The following is a 24,034-nucleotide window of genomic DNA, read 5'->3' as shown; positions in this document are numbered from 1 at the left end:
AACTTTCTCGCGCCTGCGGTGCTCGTGCGGATTCAGTCACGCCGGATTATACCTTTCTCGCGCCTTACGGCACTCTAACTTCGAAATCAGCTAGTAGTGCGTAGCTCTAAGCCCGGTTCACTGAGAGGTCTTTGTAAAACACTGCCTTCTACGCAAGCTTTAATGAATGACATCGCTCGCTTTCATGGATGGCCTGCGTAAGCGAGCCAGTACAATTCACGATGACCTTTCAAATGCCTTTTTTTTGCATTCCTTGCTGACCTCGGGAACCTTTCTAGTGTACAGCGGACGAGTACGGAGCGCGCACAGCCACCCTACGGCTTTCTAGTTTGTAGTATCTGTGACAAGCTAGTTGTCGGTGTGGTGGTTTGATGCGTTGTTTGGCGTCTTTGTTTTGTGCGGGGACGTTTGGTATAACTGCTGGTGCAATCTCATCAAAAGTGCCCTCGCACTAATTTATCTGAGAAAAATAATCGAAAGTTAATGATCTTAGCGCGCCATTCCCGAAACATTCAGGTTATATTGAGTGTTCTTATGTAAACATGTTATGGTCCAGTACTGTTAACGTAATAACAAACTTACTGCGATGGTGCCGACAAGACATTTCAATTTTTCCCGCCATGGACTCCGAGATGGACAACGCGATCGTTATCGGACGCCACGATAGTGGGCCTCTTCGATTATCCGTCTCTGACAGTCCCGGACCGTCCGAGAAGCTGCACACGCAACACTCATTGGTTGAAAGCACTGCTTCGGGCAGTCCGTGGCTGTCAGGGACGGATAATCGAAGAGGTCCAGTGGCACAGCATGCGATCTCGCATTAGGGAGAATAGATGCCTCCAAGTGCGTCTACCCACATGTCGAGCTATCCACACACACTATTTATGGGTCGGAGAAATGGGGTGGCTCAGATCACATGTTCTGCTTCTGAAGTTAGCGGTAGCATCACATCAAGAAATTTACATTAAAATATGGGGTACTTCGTCCACATTTCAAATTAAATTTCGAAGTTTTTCATATATTTCGTGCTTTCGTCTCATTCTCGCTGTGCTCTATGTAGTATAGAATCGGCGGTGAAAGTAGTTATAAAAAGTTCTTTATGAGCACTTGCAGCATTTTTTTTAACCTGAAACATTAAGAAAGTAAGCCTGGTTGTATACAGAGAGCATGCAGGTAAATTTCCAATAATTCTGCTCCGTATAATTGCTTACAGGCAATTTGAGAAATACTTCTGCATTTTTGGTTTGCTAATCTCGTCTTACTCCAAGCCATTCTTGAATGGCTGCGAAAAAGAAAAGGCTTAGTGAAATGCTCAGGATTGTAGTCTATTTCCACAAATTAAATGATTTTATGCATGAAAATAAGATTAAGTTTGTTGCCAAGGGTTTTATAACGAATCAACCTTATTTACATAAATTTATCAGTTTTTTGTTTTTTTGTTTTATAGAACTAATGCAAGCTGATTTGCAGTGCAGGTTCCCCGCGTGTTTGCACGCCATGGCATGCTCGACATTGTCAGAAGACATAACAGGTGTCCTAAGAGGACGCTGCACAGATTGTGAATGTGGAGGATTTCGGCGAACAGCTCAAATAATCAGCTATGATAAACTACCACCTGGGTGGTGCATCCTCTGCGGCCACTCTCCAGCTGCGCATGGAGCCTTAACCCCCTTCAGTCAGAGAGCTAATGAGAGTAAGGATGGCTGTCACTTGTCTGCACATATTTAGCAAAGTAGCAAGTTTATTTGGCCGTTTCGTTTCCTATGGCTCACTTGGTGGTAAAACTATGCAGTGTAGCCTGGTTTCACCATAATTTAAATAAAAGCATTAAAAGAATATGCATTCTGAACCTAATGCAAAAAAAAATCAAAAGTGAATTCTGCATGCCTTGTACACTGCATTCAACTTCAACCGCATGAACAACTTGCATAAATTTTAAATATTCCGTTTAATGTGCTTTTATTTAATTTCTACCCAGTTCGATGCCTTCTTGTGCATTGTATTTCTGCATGTGTGCCTTGTTTTTTATTCCTGGTAGCCAAGGTGCCTACCTCATTTAGAACTATAGAACTAATCTAATCTGCTCTTTAGGGTGCAGATTAGATTAGGCTGACTGCTTTTAACCTGATCAAACTGGATGTGCTATGCAATATCCAGAATGTACTTTAGTATGCACCAGCAATAAATATCAATACCATAGTAGAATTCCAACTTGTATGCACAGCGCAAAGAGACACCTCGGATGATTTGATGTAGCATCATGTAAAGCATTGCTGAGCTTGTATTAGGTGTATGTGCGATTTAATGAAAATGTGTATCTACACATATATGAAATCTTTTATTAGATTCCACCCGAATGGAGCTGGAAGGACAGCACAACTACAACAAAGGTAATCCAGTTTTTTTTAACACTCCCTTAAAGCTTCTGTCAATAAGCTCACTTTAAAAAGAAATTTTCATTACTGGAAGTAAACATACTTTTGGCTTTAGTGATTTTACACCTAATTGATCAAATGCTTTCTTTCTATTTTTCTTGAATGCGCAGACTGTTGGCTACAGTTTCAAGAGGAAGCTAATATGTTGCCCATGCAAACAAGCCTTCCGGCTTCAACAGACTGTGGTGAAGGCTCCGCAGACGGCCAAGTGAACCGCATGACAACGCAGCACACGAGCAGTGCTCTGGCACCAGAACCAGCTGCTACTCCCATGAGCTCCACAGCTCAGGTAGCTTACCTGTGTAAACACTGCGACTTTTCGTCATATTACTTCAGTCGTTTTGCTAAGCATGTCAAAGAATATCATCCTGGTATTAAGGAATACAGTTGTGCCATTTGTAAGGTAACTTTTGCTGCACTTAGCCGCTACAAGACACACTATGATGAATGCCATGGACCTGCACAGATATCAGAGGAAATTCATGGTTATACTGAATTAAGTGGCCTAGAATCTGGAGAAAGCTATGCAGAGAGCTTAAATATGGATACTTCATTAGAACCGGATGTTCTCGCACTTAGTGATGAGGACAGGATGTCAGATTTGTGCAGGCTGCTTGAGGGCAAACACAGATGTTCAAAAACAGTCGTGGATACTGTTGTGAAAGGTGTATCAAATTTGTTTTATGCGAAAGGCCTGCACTTTGATGTTTTTAATTTAAACAGTGACAAAGCACGAAAACGTTTGTATGAAGCGAATTGCATCTACGTCAAACCCAATGAGATTGTTCTTTCAAATGGTAGTCGGGCATACTATGTACCATTGAAGTCCCTCTTGCAAAATTTATTCCGACATCCTGAAGGAGCAGCTTACCTCCAGCGACGCTTTTCCTTTTCTGAAGATGGTTTTCTCAGAGATATTTGTGATGGCGTCAGGTTTAAGAGTCGTGCTGAGTTTAAGCAGGAGAATGCTTTAGGGGTCATGCTTTACTGTGATGACGTAGAAATTGCTAACCCTTTGGGAATGAAGAGGAGACATGTGGAAAGCTTACACTGTTTTATGTTACATTTGCAAACTTTCCAGTTTCCAAAAGGTCGCAGCTGAATTCTATCTTCCTTCTTGCTGTTGCAAACTCAAGAGACCTGAAGACATCAGCCACTAAAACTGAACTACTTCAGGATTTTGTCGAAGCCATGAATGAGCTGGCAGGCAGAGGAATTTCGGTCCAAGTGAAGGAAGGAGAGATACGGGCAAAAGGGGGCCTGGTAGCATTTCTGGGTGACAGTCTCGCAAGCAGTGCTATAGCCGGCTTTAAAGAATCTTTTTCACCAAATGTGCGGTATGCATGCCGACGCTGTAAGGCACGCACTTGTGATTTTCCGAATATATTTTTACACTCAGATTGTCCTTTGAGGACAGACAGGGAAATTGAAGCCAAGGTGCAGCAGTTGCTCAGCACAGAAAACAAGGCTGAGCGGAAAGAGGTGTCAGCTTCTTCAGGTATTAAAGGCCCATCTGTGCTTGGTCTAGTTACAGGGTTCTCTTTAACTCGAGACGTGCTCTTTGACCCTATGCATATTCTTCTAGAAGGAATAATACCCAAAGAAATTTCTTTGTTTATGCGTCACCAAATACACACCCTTCGTTCATTTAGTCGAAAACAACTAAATGATTCCTTAAAGGCATTCAAGTTTCACCATTCAATCAGTACCAGTGAGTACCCACGCATGTTCGATGCGTCATTACAGCTTGTGTCATCAGCAAGTGCAACAGCCATTCTTGTAGTGCACCTCCCGCTTATTTTGAACAACATTGTTTCTGTTAATGTCTTGGGGCCGACATACGAATGCTTGATTCTTATTTGTCAAATTATGCAGCTGATACTTTCTCCAGTTTTGAGCATTGATGCATTGGGTACGCTCGAGTCGCTGATTATCAACCACCAAAAATTGTTCCTCAGCTGTTATGGGGAGCAAGCTTTCACGCCAAAGCTACACATGTTGATTCACATGGTGGACCAGATCAAGGAGTGTGGACCAGGCCACCATCATTGGACTATGAGATATGAGGGGAAAAATGCACTGCCTAAGTCCAAAAAGCTCTTCAATTTCAAAAATGTTCCGTTTTCAGTAAGCGAATTTTTCCAGATTAATTTGTCCCATTCAATGTGGCATGGGAACGGAGAAGCAAAAATTAGCTTTCTTGATGGCACAAATGAAGACCAAAGCGGCATACCTTACCCTTTGTCGCCTGCCTTCGTTCAAGCAGGCTTACCAGTTTCTTCACTAGATTCTGTTGGCCAATCAGTGCAATCAGTAATGTGTGACAATGTTGTTATTAAGGTGAATGACATTATGATGACTCAGACTGTATCTGGTGATGCCGGCTTTTTGAAAATCACTGTTATTGTCCAGTTTTTGAAACAGGTATTTTTTGTATGCCATGTTATGGTCATGGAAGCTTTTGACACAAATTTGAACTGTTTTGTTTTGAGGGCGACAAACCATGAGTTAGTTGTGTCTAAAAAGAAATTCTTGCTGTCTTGGCCTCTCTATGTATACAAGCACGACAGTGTTTTTTATTGTTTGCCTCGGTATTATTCTTCCTTGCCGTAACTGTTGACCTGCCATTTTTTAGCCAGGATAACACTTTGTACTTAGCTGTCGTTTGGCTCTTCCATCACCTGCTGTAGCTTGCAAGTACCCATGATTTTGTTAAGTGCATTCATATAAGTTACTAGCATAAAATGTGTTTACGTTTCTAATCATTCTAGAAAATGTCGCACCACATTTTAGCTGTGATTATCTCGTTTAGTTTAAGTAACACATTTTTAGCCTAAATAAAATTTGAAATTTCAGCAGTGGCAAGCTTTTTCTATAGCATTCATTTAATAAGGGATATAGGAATGACTGCTCATGAAAGTATTTCTGTTGTCAAACGTCCCTTTTAACATTTTCTTAGGTGTTTTGTCTAAATGAAATAAAATTTATTACTATGAACTTTTATTTCTTTTAATACTTGGTGTCATTCATTGTGTACATTATTCCATCCATAGGAAGCCACCAAGCAGACTTGTCGGAAGTGGGATAAAAACTTTCTTCCCTCTTTCTCTGCATACTTAAATCCACTGCTCCATGGCCAAGAAATGCTTACTATGGCACGCCGCCGCATGACAGCACAGCTAAGAGATGAGGTCATTGAATTCCTTGAGTGAGTAAAATTTGCATGGTCATATCCTGTGAGGCATATTCATAATTAGGACTCTCCCTGAGCATTACGCAAATTCTCTTTCAGAAAGAACAACTTGATTAAAAGTTCTAACTCTGCTGTCAGAAGGTGGAACTACTGTGCCTTTGCAGAAGCTCTAAGTGACGCCTATCCACGAATGGTATGGGAAACAAAAGGAACTGCAGCAGTTCAGCAGCTTGGATGGGTGAGCTTGGTTAAATCATTCCTTATGGTTGGAATGAAAAAGCTTTGGTGGCCCATTTGATTGAAACATCTGCTTGATCACGAAAGCTTGCATGAAGCATAGGAGAGGATCAATTTAATGTTGCGGCGGCTGTATCTCGTTCACCATAAGTTGGCCATAGTTTTGCTACTTTTGCTACAGTGAGCACCAAGTATATTAAGAACCCCATTTCCGGCTTGTAACCATAGGAAATATACTTTGTTTTGTGGTATTTGTAGAAATCTGGCAGATTTGTGGCTTTTTTAGGTTCGTATTTATTACTTGTCCACTTGCAGAGGGAGTTTATGCATTCAGTCAGCAGCACAAGAAAGACAAGAAAATTGCGAATGAAATCCCTTTTGACGCTGACCTCAAACACTTCTGAACAATCAATTGATATCTCGTGCGATGAAGCACAGCGTGAGTTGAAGGTGAGGATCGCAGTTTTTAGTCAGCCTTGCAGGCCATTTTTATTTGATGCGACAAAAGGCTTCCCATTTTATATTAACACTCAGCACTGCAGATATGTCACTGTTCCACACGTATATTTGCTTGTCTTGCATGTCATTAATTAAATAATGTGACCTAATGAACAGGCAGTTGTTACATAGCCCTTATCTAATATGGCTTATTGGTGCACAGGCGATTTCAGAAAATGTGACAGACCCAGAAAGAATTGATCTCTCCAGAATGAACATGTTGCTGCATGCAACCATTGAAGTACGGAAGAAAAATCCAGTCGAGGAACTCCCTGTATACTTTTTGAATGCAGCTGTGGTAAGCGTATTTACATAAACGAGTAACATTTTGCATGAATGCCTTCACATTTTTTCAATCTGTTTTGCCTGTTGAAGTGGCTATTGAACGAAAATTTTTACGTTGAATTCTTATTAGGCTTTCCAAAAACAGCACGCCGCACGCTTGTCTGCATTTTGTTTGCAATGCAGACAAGTATTTGCAGACAGGTTTGAGAGCAGACATTCTTAGTACATAGTACTTTTGCAAGCACAGTGCATAAAAACTACAAGGAAGGAAACAGCACCAGAACAGACTAAATCCTAATGATTCAGACTATTTTGCAGTAAGCAAGAAAGTAAGAAAATGAATTGAAAGGAACATGTTTTTGTAAAAATATAGATTGTGTTGGAAAAAAAAGGGGCGCCTGAGACATTTCATTACAAAGAATAAAAGCCTCATCATTACAAAAGCACTTTGAAAAGTTCAAATGTGCCCAAAACAAACCAACGTGATTCAAAAAACGTACTGAGTGTTTGTTTAGACTACTTTTAGAAAAAGGCTATGGGCTTAGCGAATGTGGCATTTGAATGATTGCGTATACTGTCTTTTTAGCTTGGCATGGAGGCTGAAGTTAGGTTTGGGGCATCACTGCACGCTATGGAAAGTGAGCTTCATAAAATCCGGGAAAAACTCAACATGGACAGCTTTGTTGATATTGACTGCTATCTGCGTCCTAAAAAAGCAGAATTTGCTTTAATATCTGTGGTGAGTACCTAGGAGGAGACATAAGCAACGTTAATTCATTGCATTCAGGTGCCTAATCCTTTCCGTAATTAAAGTTTCTAATCATTAAAACACATTAAAATGACTTTGACACATTAAAAGGACTTTGACACCGATAAGTTTCATACTGATATTAGCTTAAATATTTTAAAACACCTTAAGGTAAACAGCCCTTTGCAGTACATTAAGTGTTATGGCATATGCAGCCTGCAAGAAATGCAGTAAATTTGACCTAAATAACGAATGCATAACAAGTAACCTCCTTAGTCCTACTTTTTTCGCACATTTTTTTGCATGACCGAATATATTTTATTATTTAAAGGGGTAAACGTTTAGAAAGGGCTCAAAACTGTGCTTGTTTATATTAATGTGAAAATGCTAAAAAACTTGCATGATAATGATGTACATAGAGGTGAACTAAATAAACTTTTCTTTAGGACCCACATGATGCCAGCAAGCTCCTTCCAGGGCCATGTGTTGTCATGGAACCGGGAGCCGAAAGAATCTTATGCAAGCAACAGACAGTTCATCTTGTGCCTGGATGTTCCGTTGAGCATGCATTAATCCTATGCTTGACTATATATTTCGTACTAGATGTCTCCTATCCACATGCATTCGGACAGACCTTAGGGTTGCTACAAAGCATACTGTTAAAGAGTGAAACATTTCAGGAGTGCTTCATGTCCCAAAAGCTGAAAGGTTTGTTGAAGCAGCTGAAAAGCTACCTGACAAAGACAAGGTAGAAGGCTAGCCAGGCTGCAAACTGAATATGTAGCTAGCTGACTGCTTCAGACAAGCTCTCTTAATGTTTTTTATGTTGCTTGGGTGATATGAGCAGCCAGTGCATGCTGCTCATTTGTATTGGCAATTGACAAATCTGTATAAGTAAAAACTCATTGAACTGAATACTATATGCCAATACTTGATTTACTTCTTGTTTATTGTGGTTTTCCTGTTTATTCCAACTGTCTTGATGTTCTTGCTACACAGACTTCTGTATAGTTGTGTACTAATGTTTATTCTTTAAGCTGGCCTTGTATTATATAAATAGTTGTTTGCACATAACCGTGCTGCAGAAAGTGTTCTGTGGAATAAAGTGTTCAAAAGTGTTTTCCATCCTTGTTTACTTATTCAGTACTGTCAGCCAGAATATCAGGCTTCGTTAGTACTGTACCTCTGTAAGTAGCATTTCATAAGGTTGAGTGCATTCAGAAATAGAATTCAGCCTTCAGATCATGCCCACGTAAAGCATTGGCGTCAGCTATCGCGATTGTAGTCTCACAGATTGTGTAGCACTGCAATTTCATTTAATATGACATGCATCTACAATAAATCTTAGGCATGACACCCGAATGCAAATGCTGCAGCCTTTACTGCGGCCATTCTCAAGACTTCACAAATTCTTTCATTCATTATATTGAGCACTCACTGATAGCATGGCTGTTTCCGTGCACATGCACCTAAAAATTTATGTTGCCATTTTTAGGCGCAATGAATAAATGGGTGACTTACTGATTGGTCATCTCATGCCACCAGCTTATGTAGACCACATTTGGCGTCATTCACATGTCTGGTATAACTAAACTGATATGACATTTAAATTAGACAAGTCAGCATTGACTACTACAAATTTGTTCTATAGCTGAACTGTCAACTTCAAGACAATTTTTATTATAATATAAAGGCATTGCTTTATAAAACAGTTGTTGCTTTACTGCAACGCTGCCCAGATATGTTTTCATGGAACAATTACAGGTAAAATTATAGAAAATGTGTGCGAAACGTTCCAAACAGTATGTGGAACAGTGCTATGCATATCACTAATGGAATTACTGGAGCTATGATCCAGCTAATAAACAAGTGGAACGCTGCTGCGCATAGAACCCAATAAAAATAACCAAAACACTGTTCCATATATTTTATCTGGGGCGCAAGTTATACTTAAGTAAGCGGAACTTTTTTGCAAAAAAAGTTCCGCTTACTAGCTGGAACTTATCTGGAACCAGATTAAGAGTGTAGCTTGCCGTTTGTTGTACGCTCTGCTCGGACCACTGTATCATATCAGGAAGTTTACGATAATGATGATATGATGATGATGATTTATTGGCATCCCTTTTGAAACAGGGCGGCGACAAATAGTCACCTAGCCTGCTTGATTTAATCAGGTTTACTATACATGTGCTTTATCTAGCATTTTTGTATACCTCTCATTATTCTTTTCCTTTTTCAAAAATTTACCTTGTACCGCTACCTATGATTTTAAGAGATCAGGTCGTATCCATCTTTTCCCTGCTTTTTTTCCACCAGTACTCTAATCGTCTCTTGCTGATCTCTACGGCTGATCTGTTGATGTTTTCTTCCAGTTTAAACCCACGTGCTTCTGGGAGTTGCACGTTACCTACGGTTCTTGCTGGGTGGATCCCGTCGCATTCCATTAGGATGTGCTAACCCTGAACATTAGGATGTGCTGAACTGAACCTGCGCACAGCGCTCAAGGTGGCAGTGGACGGCATAACGCTACCCTCACTCGGCTGCGCAACTTATTGAACGGATCGTGACGATCTCCCTTTTGTTTGTTTGTCCTTTCGAAATCAAATACTGCGCGTCGCCCGCTCGATAGGAACACGCACATGACAAAATTGTGAAATCAGCGCAGTTATATGTATTGATGAAGTCCTAAACAGTGAGTGCGTGCTCGGCTTAAACAATCAGTGAAATATTTTCAACAATATAAATGTTGGAAGCGGTTCTCTTGCTGTGAGCGCGTGGGCATCGCGACGTCACAGAGAGAAAAGAGGCACGGAAAAGGTAGGCAGGACATGGCAGAATGACGGACTTATCCTGTCACCTCACTGCAAAAACTAGCAAGAGACATTACTGAAGCACATTGTCAGTAATTGTATAATCTACAGATTTCTTTTCTCTTCGACGTATTATGTAAGGGTATGTCTAAGGCTGTGCGTGTCTCGCATGCGTATATAGAAGACGGCAGCATTTGAGTATGTTTTAGTGCATGGAAACAATTATAAAAAAGCGCGAATCTTCTTTTATTCATGAACGCGTAATTTGCGGAAGTTTTTTTTTTATTTTTGTTTCTTCAGTGCGTGAGTCGCACACAAGGAAGAGGAGTAGATTTTAATGAAGAGAAGGGAGGAGATAAGGGGAAGTGGGAGATACAGGGAGAGGTAGGTGGCAGGTGATTACGATGTCGTACAATGAGCTATTTACACACGTTGTTCAATACGCGGTTGTGCCCTTTCGCACACTACACAGATGAGTCGCACGCAAGAGTTTTGACCGCAGAGTAAGAGCGAGTCTGATAGTACATATGTGATGACAACGAGGCCGTCAGTGGCACTACTACATGCGTTAATAACGGATGTAGAATACGAACAGACAGTTCAGGACGTTTGTGACGCATATGATAATTCGTTGACCATTTATTTAGAGTAATGTTCTGTTTCATTTGTTTATACTATAGCAATCTGAAGGTCGTTAGTCGAAATTCTCGTCCAGTCCACTACATTTTCAGGCATGGAGTCCCGCCGGACACCGGGAAAAAATATCGCCGAGAGCTAGTGGGGCTATAATAATCAAGATGCAACCAAATTAGGAAAGCCCACTAAGCTTCAACAAAGTCACTTTCTCGCTAGAACAGGATTTTGCCTCCCTGGTGCAGTATTCGGCCGCTACCTCTCTAATAATGACTCTTACAGTCTACGCATGGCCCTAAGTCCCCAGGAGCTACAGAACACCTGACCAATCCGGCGGTCAGACCTGCGACGTGGCAGAGGGTGCTAAGAATATCTGGGTTCGGACACGCAGCCACTGGAAACTGAACTTGGCAACGTTCAACACGCGCACCCTCTCGAGTCAGGCTAGCTTAGCAGGACTATTTGAAGAATTATTAGGCATTTCCTGGGATATTATTGGCCTTAGAGAGGTGAAAAGAACTGGTGAGGCTTACACAGTGCTTACTAACGGCCACGTCCTCTGCTACAGAGGTCTTCCAGAAAAGAGAGAATCCGGGGTAGAGTTTCTAGTCCACAACAACATCGCGGGCAACATTTATGAATTATTCAGCATTAATGAGAGGGTAGCAGTAGTCGTAATAAAGCTGAATAAGACGTACAAAATGAAGGTAGTACAAGCCTACACCCCCACCTCTAGTCACGATGATGAAGAAATAGAACAGTTTTATGAACATAATGAATTAGCAATGAGAAAGGTGCAAACTGAGTATACTCTAGTCATGGGCAACTTCAATGCAAAAGTGGGGGAAATGCAGACTGGTGAACAAGCAATTGGCAACTACGGCATCGATTCTAGGAACACTAGAGGAGAGATGTTGATACAATTCGCGGAAACGAATAGGCTCTGAATAATGAATAGCTCCTTCAGGAAGCGGAGCAACAGGAAGTGGACCTGAAAAAGCCCTAATGGAAGAACAAGGAATGAAGTAGATTTCATGCTCTCTGCCAATCCCAGCACAGTGCAGGATGTAGAAGTGTTAGGTAGGGTAAAGCGCAGTGACCATAGGTAAGTGAGGTCTATTATTTCTCTCAATTTGAACAGAAACAGAATCAAGTTAGTCATGAAGAAACAGGCCAACCTAGACACAGTAAGGGTGAAAACAGACCAATTCAGGCTGGTGCTGGCAAAAAATTGTGCAGATTTATAAGAGTAAGATAAAGACAACATAGAGGTAATGAATGTAACTGCAACTAGCATGATCTCCGAAGCAGCAATTGAAGCGGAAGTAAGGCAACAAGGCAACCAGTAGGTAAGCTCTCCCAAGTAACAAAGGACATAATAAAGAAGTGGCAAAACATGAAAACGTCCAACTCGAGAAATCATATAGAGTTCGCTGAGCTGTCAAAACGGATCAACAAGAAGAAAGTAAGGGATATCCTAAATTATAATGTGGAAAAGATTGAGGAAGCAGTAAAATATCGACACAGCATGAAATCAGTGGGAAGAAAACTAGGCATAGGAGAAGGTGAAATGTATGCACTGAAAGTTAAGACGGGTAATATCATCAGAAATTTCGATGACATAGTGAAAGCAGCGGAAGAATTCTACGCTGATTTATACATTCCCCAGAGCAGTCAAGCTGCTTTCATTCGAAGTAGAGATGAACAGGATACAGAGGCTCCTTCTATAACTAGCGATGAAGTTAGAAGGGCCTTGATAGACATGACCAGAGGAAAGCTGCCGGAGAAGATGCAATACCCGTCGATTTAATCAAAGATGGAGAAGATATCATCCTTGAAAAGCTTGCGGCACTGCAATGCCTCACGCAATGCCTCACGAATTCAAGTGTGCCAGAAAGCTGGATGAACGCCAACATTATACTGATCCATAAGAAGGGAGACGTTAAAGAATTGAAGAAATATAGACCAATTAGCTTGCTTTCATTATTGTATAAAATTATCACTAAGATAATTTAGAATAGAATCAGGGCAACCCTTGACTTCAGCCAACCAAGAGAACACGCTGGCTTCAGGAAGTGATATGTTACGACAGATCATATCCATGTCATCAACCAGGTAATAGAGAAATCTGCGCAGTACAATCAACCTCTCTATATGGCTTTCATAGATTATGAAAAAGCATTTGATTCAGTAGAGATACCAGCAGTCATAGAGGCATTGCGCAACCAAGGATTACAGGATGCATACGTGAATATATTGCCAAATATCTACAAGGATTGCACAGCAAACTTGGTTCTCCACAAGAAAAGTAGAAAGTTACCTATCAAGAAAGTGGTCAGGCAAGGAGACACAATCTCTCCAATCCTATTCACTTCATGCTCAGAAGAAGTATTCAAACTCTTAGAGTGGGAAGGCTTAGGAGTGAGAATCAGCAGTGAATATCTCAGCAACCTTCGGTTTGCAGATGACATTGTCCTATTCAGCAACAATGGGGACGAATTACAGCACATGATTGAGGACCATAACCGAGAAAGTGTAAAAGTGGGGTTGAACATTACATTGTGTTTAATAGCCTGGCAAGGGAACAAGAATTCAGGATCGCCAGTCAGCATCTAGAGTCTGTAAAGGAGTACGTTTATGTGGGTTCATTACTCACACGGGACCCTGATCATGAGAAAGAAATTTATAGAAGAATAAACTTGGGCTGGAGTGCATACGGCAGGCATTACCAAATCCTGAGTGGGAGATTACCAGTGTGGTTGAAAAGAAAAGTGTACAATCATTGCATTCTACCGGGGCTAACATAAAGGGCAGAAACTTGGAGGTTAACAAACAAGCTCGAGAACAAGTTAAGGACCGCACAAAGAGCGATGGAAGGAACAATGTTAGGCCTAACGTTAAGAGACAGGAAGAGAGCGGCGTGGATCAGAGAGCAAACGGAGATAGCCGATATTCTAGTTCACATTAGGCGGAAAAAGTGGAGCTGGGCAGGCCATGTAATGCGTAGGATGGATAACCGGTGCTTCATTAGAGTTACAGAATGGATACCACGAGAAGAGAAGCGCAGTCGAGGACGGCAGAAAACTAGGTGTAGTGATGAAGTTAGGAAATTCGCAGGCACACGTTGGAATCAGCTAGTGCAAGGCAGGGGTAATTGGAGATCGCAGGGAGAGGCTTTCGTCCTGCAGGGACATAAATATAGGCTGATGATGTTGATCATCATCATCACATTACGAGACAAATGTATTTCCAGGCTTCCGGGACTCGCGGCCAAAGAATTCAATTAACTAAATGAAACGTGTGTTTATAGTGAAATGAACGTGCATTCTTGCTTATTTTACGTTTTCTAACTTTCTTGCTCTTACACTTTTTCTTCGCAATGTTTTGTTGTTATTTGTTATCTTGCTTTGCCATTTACTTTCATTGTGTACTGTTACCTTTGGATATTCATAACAAAGCGTTTCTATTCAATAAAATGTTTATTGTGTCTACAAATCTTATCATATCTATTTCAGCATCGACGTTCCATGTTATTTAGACATTGCGCAGGCAGCCGTAAATATGAATCCGCTCCAACTGGCTCATCTTTCAGTCATTCTTTAAGAAAAAAAAACGCTTGTAGAAACTACAGAAGCTAGTGCTCTAGCCCAAGAAAGACAACACACATCAATAGCCATGATCGTCCTGATGTACCTACAGACATTTACAACAGCAGACAACAGGACTCGTGAGGGTTGTATTGTTGTACACGAGAGTTTGATTGAATAAAATGTCACAGTCCTGCGCGCACACCCGGCACAGTCGCACTGTAAGCTGGAGAGGCTGCTCCATAGGAGCTCCATTTTAGGCAGCCCGCACTGGAGAGTTTTCGCGGCGAAGTCTCATTGCGTCGTTTTCACGTAGACGATCTGAACTGTAGGCCCGGTTTCGACGGTGAGCTACGGTTTGTGCTGCTCTCTGCACAGCGGTCTCCTGAGACCGATGTTTCCTGGTTGCAGCTACGCGCGTAGCTCTACGATTCGCTTTTTCAGCACCGGTTCCTATCTTGTACCGATGACCGATGACCATGTACCGATGAGAAAGAGCAGGTATCGACTACGCACAGCACATGTTACGTTCCTTGACCCGTGGAAAAATACGAAGCTGTTGATGATAATTATAATATACACTGAAGTCCCCTTTTAAACGGGGTGGTGACAAACAGTCTGCTTGATTTATTCAGGTATGCCATACATGTTTTTCACTGTAGCATTTTCGTATACCTCTCCTCAATCTTCTTTTTCTTCCTCAAGTGAGTCCAACCAATTCTTCGCCAATCCCCCATAGTGGGTAGGAGCCTGGCGATAGCTGCAAAGGACACCGGCAGCGGCGGCGGGCATTGCCAACCGAAGCGGCTATTGTAATGAGCCCATAACTGCTTACGCTTTAAAAGTGTGCGAAAAGTGTGCGCTACTCTGTAAAAGGTATGTCAAAGAGGTGCAATGTATCTTTTTTGAAACTTCCACAGAGACCTTCAGGAAAATAAGCTCGTTATGCAGCGTCGACGAATGAGGTAGCGTGCAGCCAAAAATAAAATCCACACCGCTATGACACTGCAATTAATCCACCACTGAAGTCGATGCCTTGTACTTCTGCAGCCAGGCGACGGTTATGCGTTTACGTGCATCATTTTCAGCGAAAAACGCAGAGACGTCGCCTATTCTTCCTTCTTTCAATAATGAGTCTTGTCCTATGCCTTGACTTACAGAGCACGCAATTTGGCTAGCCTAATTTTTTAATAAACTAGAGGAGGACACGTTACATACCGAATAAAAGGCGAGGTTCCTGCACCTGTACTAAGGTTGAGTGACCAGCTTACGCTGAAACATAGACTGAGATACCACTGTTAGGGCAGAGGTGCATTAGCTTTGTATAATGACGGATCATACTATCCACGCGTATCTTATGACGGATGCACAAAATAAAATTGTCGGTGCTAAGGGAACTTGATCCCGTAGTGCATTTTCCTGTTGAATACAGCGCTCACTGCTACCGCCGGAAGTGCACGTCTCCTCTAGTAGAGCAATATTCATCGGAATAACGAAATACTTACAAATATCCCCAGGTGCTATATCGCGGACACGTGTTGCATTTGCTCGCATCTCGCTTTCCTGAGCTGCCGAGTTTGTGGAACAGGAAATCCCTCCAAAAGCATTTGATAAAAGTGACAGCTGCAACGCGCGTCCTCAGCTTCATAAGAGTGGCCTTATCCGGGAAAGGCGAGTAGTGCCTCGTTCGACGCCTGAAATGGAGTACAGTATCGTGGAATACGCGGTCTTCGGTGCGCTTATGGCCCTCAACTTCGGACTGGGCCTTTACTTCTCGCTGAGTCGGAAGGCGCGCCAGGCCCGGACAACCGTTGAGGTTTTCTTGGGCAGCCGGGCCCTGCGAGCGCTCCCCCTGGCGGCCTCCGTAGTGGCGACCACGGTTTCGTCTTCGGGAATGGTTGGCTTCACGGGGCACTTCTACGCTTATGGTTTCCACCTCATGTGGCATGCGCTGGCGGCTGTTGTCGTGGCGCCCGTTGCAGCCCACATTTTCCTGCCAGTGCTGTATGGGCTGCGGATCACCTCAGTGTTCGAGGTATTGTTGGCTGCACTTTACAACAGCGTTTCTTGTGTGTTAAACTTTCACTCAGTAGTAGAAGCGCCCGTAAACATAAATCTGTTAAGGGGCCTCCAAAGTTTACAATATTTATTTGCGCTTGGCGTGTGCATATATTCAGCAACTTTTTCTGCACAATCTATCTACCAATTGTTTACAGGAAACTGTGAACCTAAACATGGAAGCGCGAATAAGCCAGCTCCCATTTTTTTTGTTTTTACTGTCGGAGCTGCCTTTAGAAATGCACTGGTTAGACAAAGCAGTAAAATCACTTTCCAGGTTAAACAACATACACCTGACTAAGCAAGACACGCTCCGACATATTTTGTATTATCCTTTACCATATTTCGGAAAAAAACGGCACGTATGGTATTTGCAGTAACAAATTGTATTTCAAATTCATTATCAAACAGTCATATATTGGATGTCTTGTATTGCTACATTTACATCCAGGAAATAAAAGGAATCGAAATCACGCAGCATTATTCTTTGAGGCAAGGTCATTGAACAGCAATGTTTTCGGCATGCCTTTTGTTTCATTCTGGCGTGCTATAACGTAAATATATAGCAATGGCAGTTTATTACATTACTTTTGTAGTCCTCCGCAATTCCTCAAAAATTGTTGGCACCCACTTTGTACGTCTGTTACTAGACGTCATGAAAACCGCTAAAACTTCGTATCCCAAAATTACGTGTGCACAGGTAATTTTGCATGAATATGCCAAAAAATAACGTTCTGTTTTTCGAAACTACACCTTTGTCACCCTTAGCCTTCCGCTATGGTCAAACATTTTCGGCTTATGTCTACCTGACTGTGGCATGGTTCAAGCAGGCACGGACACGTGCACAAGAAAGAAAAAAGAAGCGCAAGACAACGTTCTGACCACTTTGTCTGTCTTCCACGCGAGGTCTGAAAATAGCGAAAACTGACCACGTCAAAGAGACGTGTACGCACTACGGCTGTGTTAATATACCGAAAAAAGTTTACTTTATTGTTTTTTTTTTGTGTGTGTGTGTGTGTGTGTGTGTGTGTTTTTGTAAAGCTGGAGACTTAGCTTCGTTCCCAAAGGAATAGAAGATAGGTAGCCACTGATCATTTTGGCCCTGACTACATAGCTCCGCCGGGGAGAATTGGTTTATTTGCGCATAATAACAATTTTGCGCGGTGGTATAACGTTGTGCAGCCCTTTGGGAACGTATACATTATCGCTCTGCGAAATCTTTCTCACTGCGCATCTGTTTGGGTGGTCTTTTTAGCCCCTTTGCACGCCGCCGCCATTGTCAGCGAGCCACCGCAAGCTCAGCAAGGGCAAATACGCAAATCGGAGAAGCGGGCACGACTCTCCTCAACCTGATATCTAGTTTCACTGCGCTAGCTCGGTCCCCACCGAAGGCATCGCCTATTCTACGCGCTCTTCGACTCCCGTCAGCCAAGTAGATCAGGAAAGCTGTGCCCTTTTCCTAGATAAGCAAAAGGCAATGCCCTATTCGCTTTGAAGCCAAAACTAAATAGGTAACCCGTAAAACGAGCGTTCGCTGGGAATTGTGGGGCGCGCCGTCTGCTAGCAGCTACCGGTTCGACGGACGGCACGGTGGCATGCCCGGCGCACGTGTTTTTCTACGTGGTTTCAACTTTCAGTCATGCGAAGCTTTCCGTCCGCTTTGTCTACCAGCAGTGTCGCACCATTCATGCAGCTGCTTACTAGGTTTCAGTTTACTCTGGGCGCGATGACGACGAGGCACGAAAGGCAATGACACGCTTTTATTCATAAACGAACTGTGGTTTTCGTTTCAGCAGCCTGTTTTCTTTGCGCTAGCTTTAGCTCTAGGACATTTGCCGCCGCTTGGACGCACCGTCACTGACTATACTCTGCCTGTGGGTCAGTCAGACAGATGAAAAAGCTAACTTTATCCGATAATTTATCAAGCGTATAGAAGCATTACTTAGAAAATCAGTAGCTGAAGCGATGGCTGTAGCAGCCTGGTAAATATTGCCCTGTGATCGTCGCTGCAACCGATGTCATCAGTAACGGCGCAGCTAGCGTAATTAGAAAATGAAGTGCTGAAAATGTTTGAAAACTGCGCGCTGTCAACGGCATTTCTTGGTCGAAACTAGAGGTTCATTTGAAGTGGCACGTAGTTAGAAGTTTTCGCTTTTTTGTCAAGAAGATCGGCAAATGGCGGTATCGCCGACATATTACGGCTGCGCATTATGTCTATCTGTGTTCAAGGAACTTAAGGTGGCCTAGTTGGTTACGAGTACTACGTATGTATCTTGCTGTGTCTCGTTTAAATTTGCGCCGTAAAACTGTTTCACAACACCTCTATATGTGCATTCGAGTACTTAAATAGTTATTGTTGCTTGAGTCAATGTTAGAGAAAGAAATATCTTGGGTAATCATTCCCTGTCGGCCGTTACACAGCTCATCGCCGCCTGATAAGTGCCACCGTACGCTGATTTTCTTTTGTTCACCGATGGTTGCGTTTTGGAAGTGGCAGGCATGGCTCTGATGCTTGTGCACAGCCGACGCAGCGAGGGACGCTTCAAGGCAGCAGTTTCATGAGTTTACCTTTAACGCTTGAATTTGAGCAGCCAACGGCTGAACATCCGAGAATGGTCTTGCTCGGCGCCTGCAAGCGGGTAATCTTCGAGTGTGGCAGAGCTGGACTGCAAGCGCATCAATAGGCTTCAACGGCGAAGCGGTGGCGGCGCTTCCTCGGACCGGAAACAGCAAGCAGACGGCGCATCCCAGAATCCCTCACTCTATTACGGGTCACCTATTCCGGCGGAACTCAACCCACGATGAATTTCGGGCTTCTGTGATAAGCATTGATACTGCCGCACACCGTAATTACAACGCCGAAACGTGTGTGCTGGTGAACTCTTGTCTCGCGCTTCCTAGTGAACATGTTGTGCCGTCTAGTGGAGCCACCGTAATTGCGAGCGTTGCGCGGGTTTGATAGCGCTGAGCATCGGAGAAACCTTAAAAGATCTTTCGAGTGGCACATACTTAGTGGCCCAAATTAACCTCAAAGAGGATCATTTAAAACCACCACAGACCTACTGACATTACTCGTGACCCAATTTGGTATCAAATATATTCATTGACATCGTGTTCGTGACGTCACGGATGCAGCTTAGCGCCATTATGTTTCTTTGATATGGCACTTAAAGTATGAAGCCAGTCTATCATATTGACTGCCGCGGGTAACCTGCTTCAATGACTAAACGAAAGCTTAGGAGTGACCCCCGCCCAACCAGCTGTGTTAGAGAGTGTTCAAGCAGCAGGGAAGACAATGGACGCGGCTGCTCACCATGCTCGTTCGACAACATGGAGCCTTCGATGACGTCAGTCCATGCCATTAGCATACCATATGGTGGAATTATTTCACATGCTTTGGGTCAAAAAGTTGGGTCATGTGGCGCCAACATGGGCCCCAGGCTCTAATCACTCTGAAATCAGCCATAGCATGTGCAGAGTTGAGAAACAATTCTGGCCATTAGCCTTTAGGTCGTACCGAGATAAACGGCACGCTTCGGAGTGGAACGCGCGAGAGATGCAACTAAAGCTGAAGATCGTCTTATGCCGCTGTCGCCTCTCTTGCCATGAAAATTTTTGCTTCGTTCACAGGCTCTTCCCCACCGTTGCCTCCATTGATATTCGCACCCTTTTGCGCCGTAGATGTCTTCGAAAACGTTGTCGGTTGCAGCAGGACTGCAACGCTCACTGACATCGGCACGCTTGTCAAGTGCGTGGCTAGCGATGCTGTTAACGCTAGAGCAGAGAGCAGATCTGTGGCTCTTGCGGAGCGTAGTGGCGGAACCGGTACTTGGTGTTGTAAAACAACAAATCAGCTGTCGGGGAGGCCTAATTTCTTTCGTTGTACACATAAATTTGTTGTATTGGTCTTCTTCGTGGAGGGGGTCGAAATACAATCAAACGACAGGAATTCAGCCGGGGCATAATCAATTTTTTTTACTAGTCCTTTCGTAGTATAGGCGCTCGACTGTACACAATTACCGTTAAATTTAGCAAATGAACTAGGTTCAATCACACCGGCGACTTCCGGAGGTCGCGCGACTGATTGGGCATCTGATTGGCCCAGCAGTTTTGCTACTGCGGTCGCGACTAGGCCGAAATGGTCGCCTTTTGTGAAAAGCGACCATTTGCGAACAACTTTGCCGCGCGACTACTGTCAGTCGCCGGTGTGAACGAGCTTTAATTGACGTTTTAACGAATACAAATGCGCTTCCATCGCGTTAGTTGTGCCGCGGCACGTCAACCCGCGAGGTACGAGAATCCAAGGTTTTGGTTACTAAGAAAACTATTAAAGAGGCGCCATGGCTATTTCCCACATATATAATCCAGCACTGAATAAAAATTCAAAAATTTCGGAAGAACATTTAGGGAAACGAATGCTCGGAAAAATTTCACTCAGGGTTTCTCACTGGCTCAACTATTGCTTCATGTTCTCTAATGCACGGGCTGCATTCCGCCCCGCGGTAATGCCGTCGCTACGGCCAGAAGTGACCCTCCGACTTCATGCTCGGCAGTTTCTAAATGCGTGTTATAGCACTCTGCCGATTCTTTCTTTCGTTGCACGATACGATTCGCTTACCTATTTGCCCATTCTGTGACACGAAGTGGCATTTTCGCTTTATCAAATGCGTTCATTTTACCCAGTTGACAAAATATTCAGCACTGCTATCTCAGGTACTTTTTACGCAATTTCAATGCCCAAGACAGCGGCACAAGACAGGAGCTGTATCATCTTGAGAGGATTCAGAAGAAGGAACGACTTTGTTTGTACTCGAGGAAAATTGTCACCACAGGAAACTAGAAGCGAACGATGACCCTCTTCTGCTTATGCCAAGCGCACATGTGCCGGTGTAACGGGAAACAGGCGTTTTACTTCCTTGAATGCACGCTTTTAGAACAGCGGACGTTCACCAGCCGTTTTACAAGCATCAAAATCCGTGTGTTGTTGTTCTATTATTGCTACGTCGGTTTACTGGAAGACAAAAAATACTAACCTGAATACAAAAGCAAATGTGTTGTACCTACACGATTCGAAACTAGGTGTAGGAACGTGTTGGGAGAGATATAAATTTTACTGAAAGGAACGACAGAGGTCGAGCTGAGTTAGTGCACTGTAGTGTTGGAGTTTGTAATTTTGTCATGTTGCCATTGCTGCTTCCATTGATCGGCTAGGTAAAATAAAGATAATGTTGAATCACATAAAAAATCAAGAGTGGATCGCAATGAAAAAGCACAGCAACTGCAAATGTCTTTTTTTTATTTAAAATAACAAACGCGCATACATGCACTCTACATCAATAAATACGCATGCGAAAGTTGGGATACCAACAAAATTGCACAGGTGCACATTATCGCACGAACATTTCATCTTCGTGTGCTTCGGAATGGCTCTATTTTATTACACTTTTATTATCTTAAAAAGTGAGGCAAACTACAATTAATGCCACCTGACACCGTGAAACCGCGCGCCCAATGTACACCGTAAACTGCTGGTTAAACTATTTACGCGTGCGACATTGACACACTGTTGTAATATTAGCACTATTTGTTTCTAATAATTGAGACCGAACGAGACGAAATTGTAAAGCGTCTTGCTGTACCATTTTCTTCTAATACGAGATGAGCGAGTCCGCAGCAGCATTGCTTCTTAGGGCTTGTATTCTGAAACTAGCTGTGCGCATAAAAAAAGTTTCAAAGTGAAGGTTCTTTCGTCAGCTGTAGAAATACATGCTAAACGTTGATCGTAGACAGTGCGTGTGGCTTCCTTGCAGAATGTCGGCGCGTTTTCATCAAGTACACACTGTGAAAGCCAAAAATTTTAAAGTAAACATATGTAAACCTTCCAGTCTTCTTAAAAAAGAATGGAATGAAATATACGCAGTTGTATTTCATGTTGCCCATTACCTCATCATTTCTGAATAGAGTGGGCAAATATTTTCTATATAGTATGTGTTCACGTAAAGAGCCTGAATACGTTGCTTGTATATTCTTTGCTTCTTTATTCCTTGAATAGGGCACTTTTTATTTATAGTAGACACCCTGTGACAACCAGAGAAAGATGCAGAGTATGGAAAACAAAATAGTGCTGGAATAATGTGAGTAAGCGTTCAAGTATCGTAATCACACCGCTGTGTACTCCACAGTACGTAAAGTCATCCTTTAGTGTATGCGTTAAAGCGAGGTCAAAGAGATTATGTTACTGTATACAACTAATATTGCACACGTGGAGGAGTTACACCCGTGTACTTAGATTTAGGTGCACGTTAAAAGAACCCCAGGTGGTCCAAATTTCCGGATTCCCCCACTACGGTGTGCCTCATAATCAGAACTGGTTTTGGCACGTAAAACCCCATAATTTCATTTTTTTAGGAGTTACGCGAGCAAAGCGGTAATCACCGCCTAGTCCTTCACCGTAATTTTTGACTAGAGAAAGATACAAACAGAAAATAAATTTACGTTTACATGCCAATTCAACGTTCTGATTATGAGGCACGCCGTAGTGGGGTATTCCAGGTTAATTTTGACCACCTGGAGACCTTTACCGTGCGTCTAATGCACAGTACGCTGTCCCATTTCGCCCCCCATCTAAATGCAGCCGCCGCGACCAGAGTGTTACCCCGCACCCTCGTGCTTACCAGCGCAACGACAAATCCACTACGCAACCACGGCGGATATGAAAAGAAAAAATATTTTCGAGTTCTTGTATTTGTGTTCGTATAAAGTTTTGCATTAAAAGATCGCTACGTGAGAGATCACTCCTGTGCATGACAAACAAGTCAACTAGTTTATTTCGTGATATTAAAAAAAACGCGACACGATACGCAAAAGAAAAGACTAGCCAGCAATCCTCAACCATGATACTAAAGGTAAGCGAATAGCTTAAAGACATGACGCACTTGCCGGCGTGTATTTGTTGCGGTGAGGAGATACAAGTAGCGTTTCTTGTTCCATCGCGTAATTTCGTAGTGACCATAAAGGATAACGAGTACATCTGAGCGGCTCCCGAGCGTGCTCTTGCAGCAACAGAGGGTGATGGTGAGGGCAATCCGTCCCGAGCGCTGCACCAAAGCGTCTAAACATTCAGACGTCCCACAGCACTCGCGCGACAGCACGTGTCGAGGGGGCCGGTTATTCCTTTACACGAACTTTGATGTTTTCTGCGATGCCATGTTTTGCCTCCGCATTGTCGCCTTTGTCTATTTTCACGACCTCCGAAATAGACCTGGACATTTAATAAAATTTCGCGAAATAATGATCTTACCGATGGAAAAGGCGCATCTAGAACTCGGAAGTTTTCGATGTTTATCTATTGCGGCATATTACTATTCGTGACGACCGCGCCCGCCATTCACGCACCAGGGGTTCGATTTACCCTTCCTTGTGATTGTGTTTAGTTTGCGCTGCGTGACGTTACAAAAGTATGGTGACACACAAGTCCATGACACATCTGTAAGTTGTTTCGCTCTATGACGGTGACCACTTTTTAACCAGATTACCACTGTTAACATTTT

The 24,034-nt window shown here is 43.0% G+C and overlaps 1 protein-coding gene across 3 annotated transcripts; it reads left to right on the top strand.

The window, feature by feature from the left end:
• The first annotated feature begins 3,527 nt into the window (after nt 1–3,527).
• On the top strand, nt 3,528–9,010 carry LOC125945891 (uncharacterized). Of its 3 annotated transcripts, none has more exons than XM_049668273.1 (3): nt 3,528–5,643; nt 5,728–5,866; nt 6,527–9,010. In XM_049668273.1, the coding sequence occupies exon 1, from the start codon at nt 3,627–3,629 to the stop codon at nt 5,046–5,048; it is 1,422 nt and encodes a 473-aa protein (XP_049524230.1). In that variant the 5' UTR covers nt 3,528–3,626; the 3' UTR covers nt 5,049–5,643; nt 5,728–5,866; nt 6,527–9,010. The 3 variants fall into 3 exon arrangements, with proteins under 3 accessions (XP_049524230.1, XP_049524231.1, XP_049524228.1); XM_049668274.1 differs by having other exon boundaries at nt 3,528–5,866; nt 6,527–7,387; nt 7,843–9,010; XM_049668271.1 differs by having other exon boundaries at nt 3,528–5,866.
• Nucleotides 9,011–24,034: the final 15,024 nt, after the last annotated feature.

This window comes from Dermacentor silvarum, chromosome 5 (assembly GCF_013339745.2).
Source record: "Dermacentor silvarum isolate Dsil-2018 chromosome 5, BIME_Dsil_1.4, whole genome shotgun sequence".
NCBI lineage: Eukaryota > Metazoa > Arthropoda > Arachnida > Ixodida > Ixodidae > Dermacentor > Dermacentor silvarum.
This window is presented reverse-complemented; position numbering and strand designations above follow the sequence as displayed.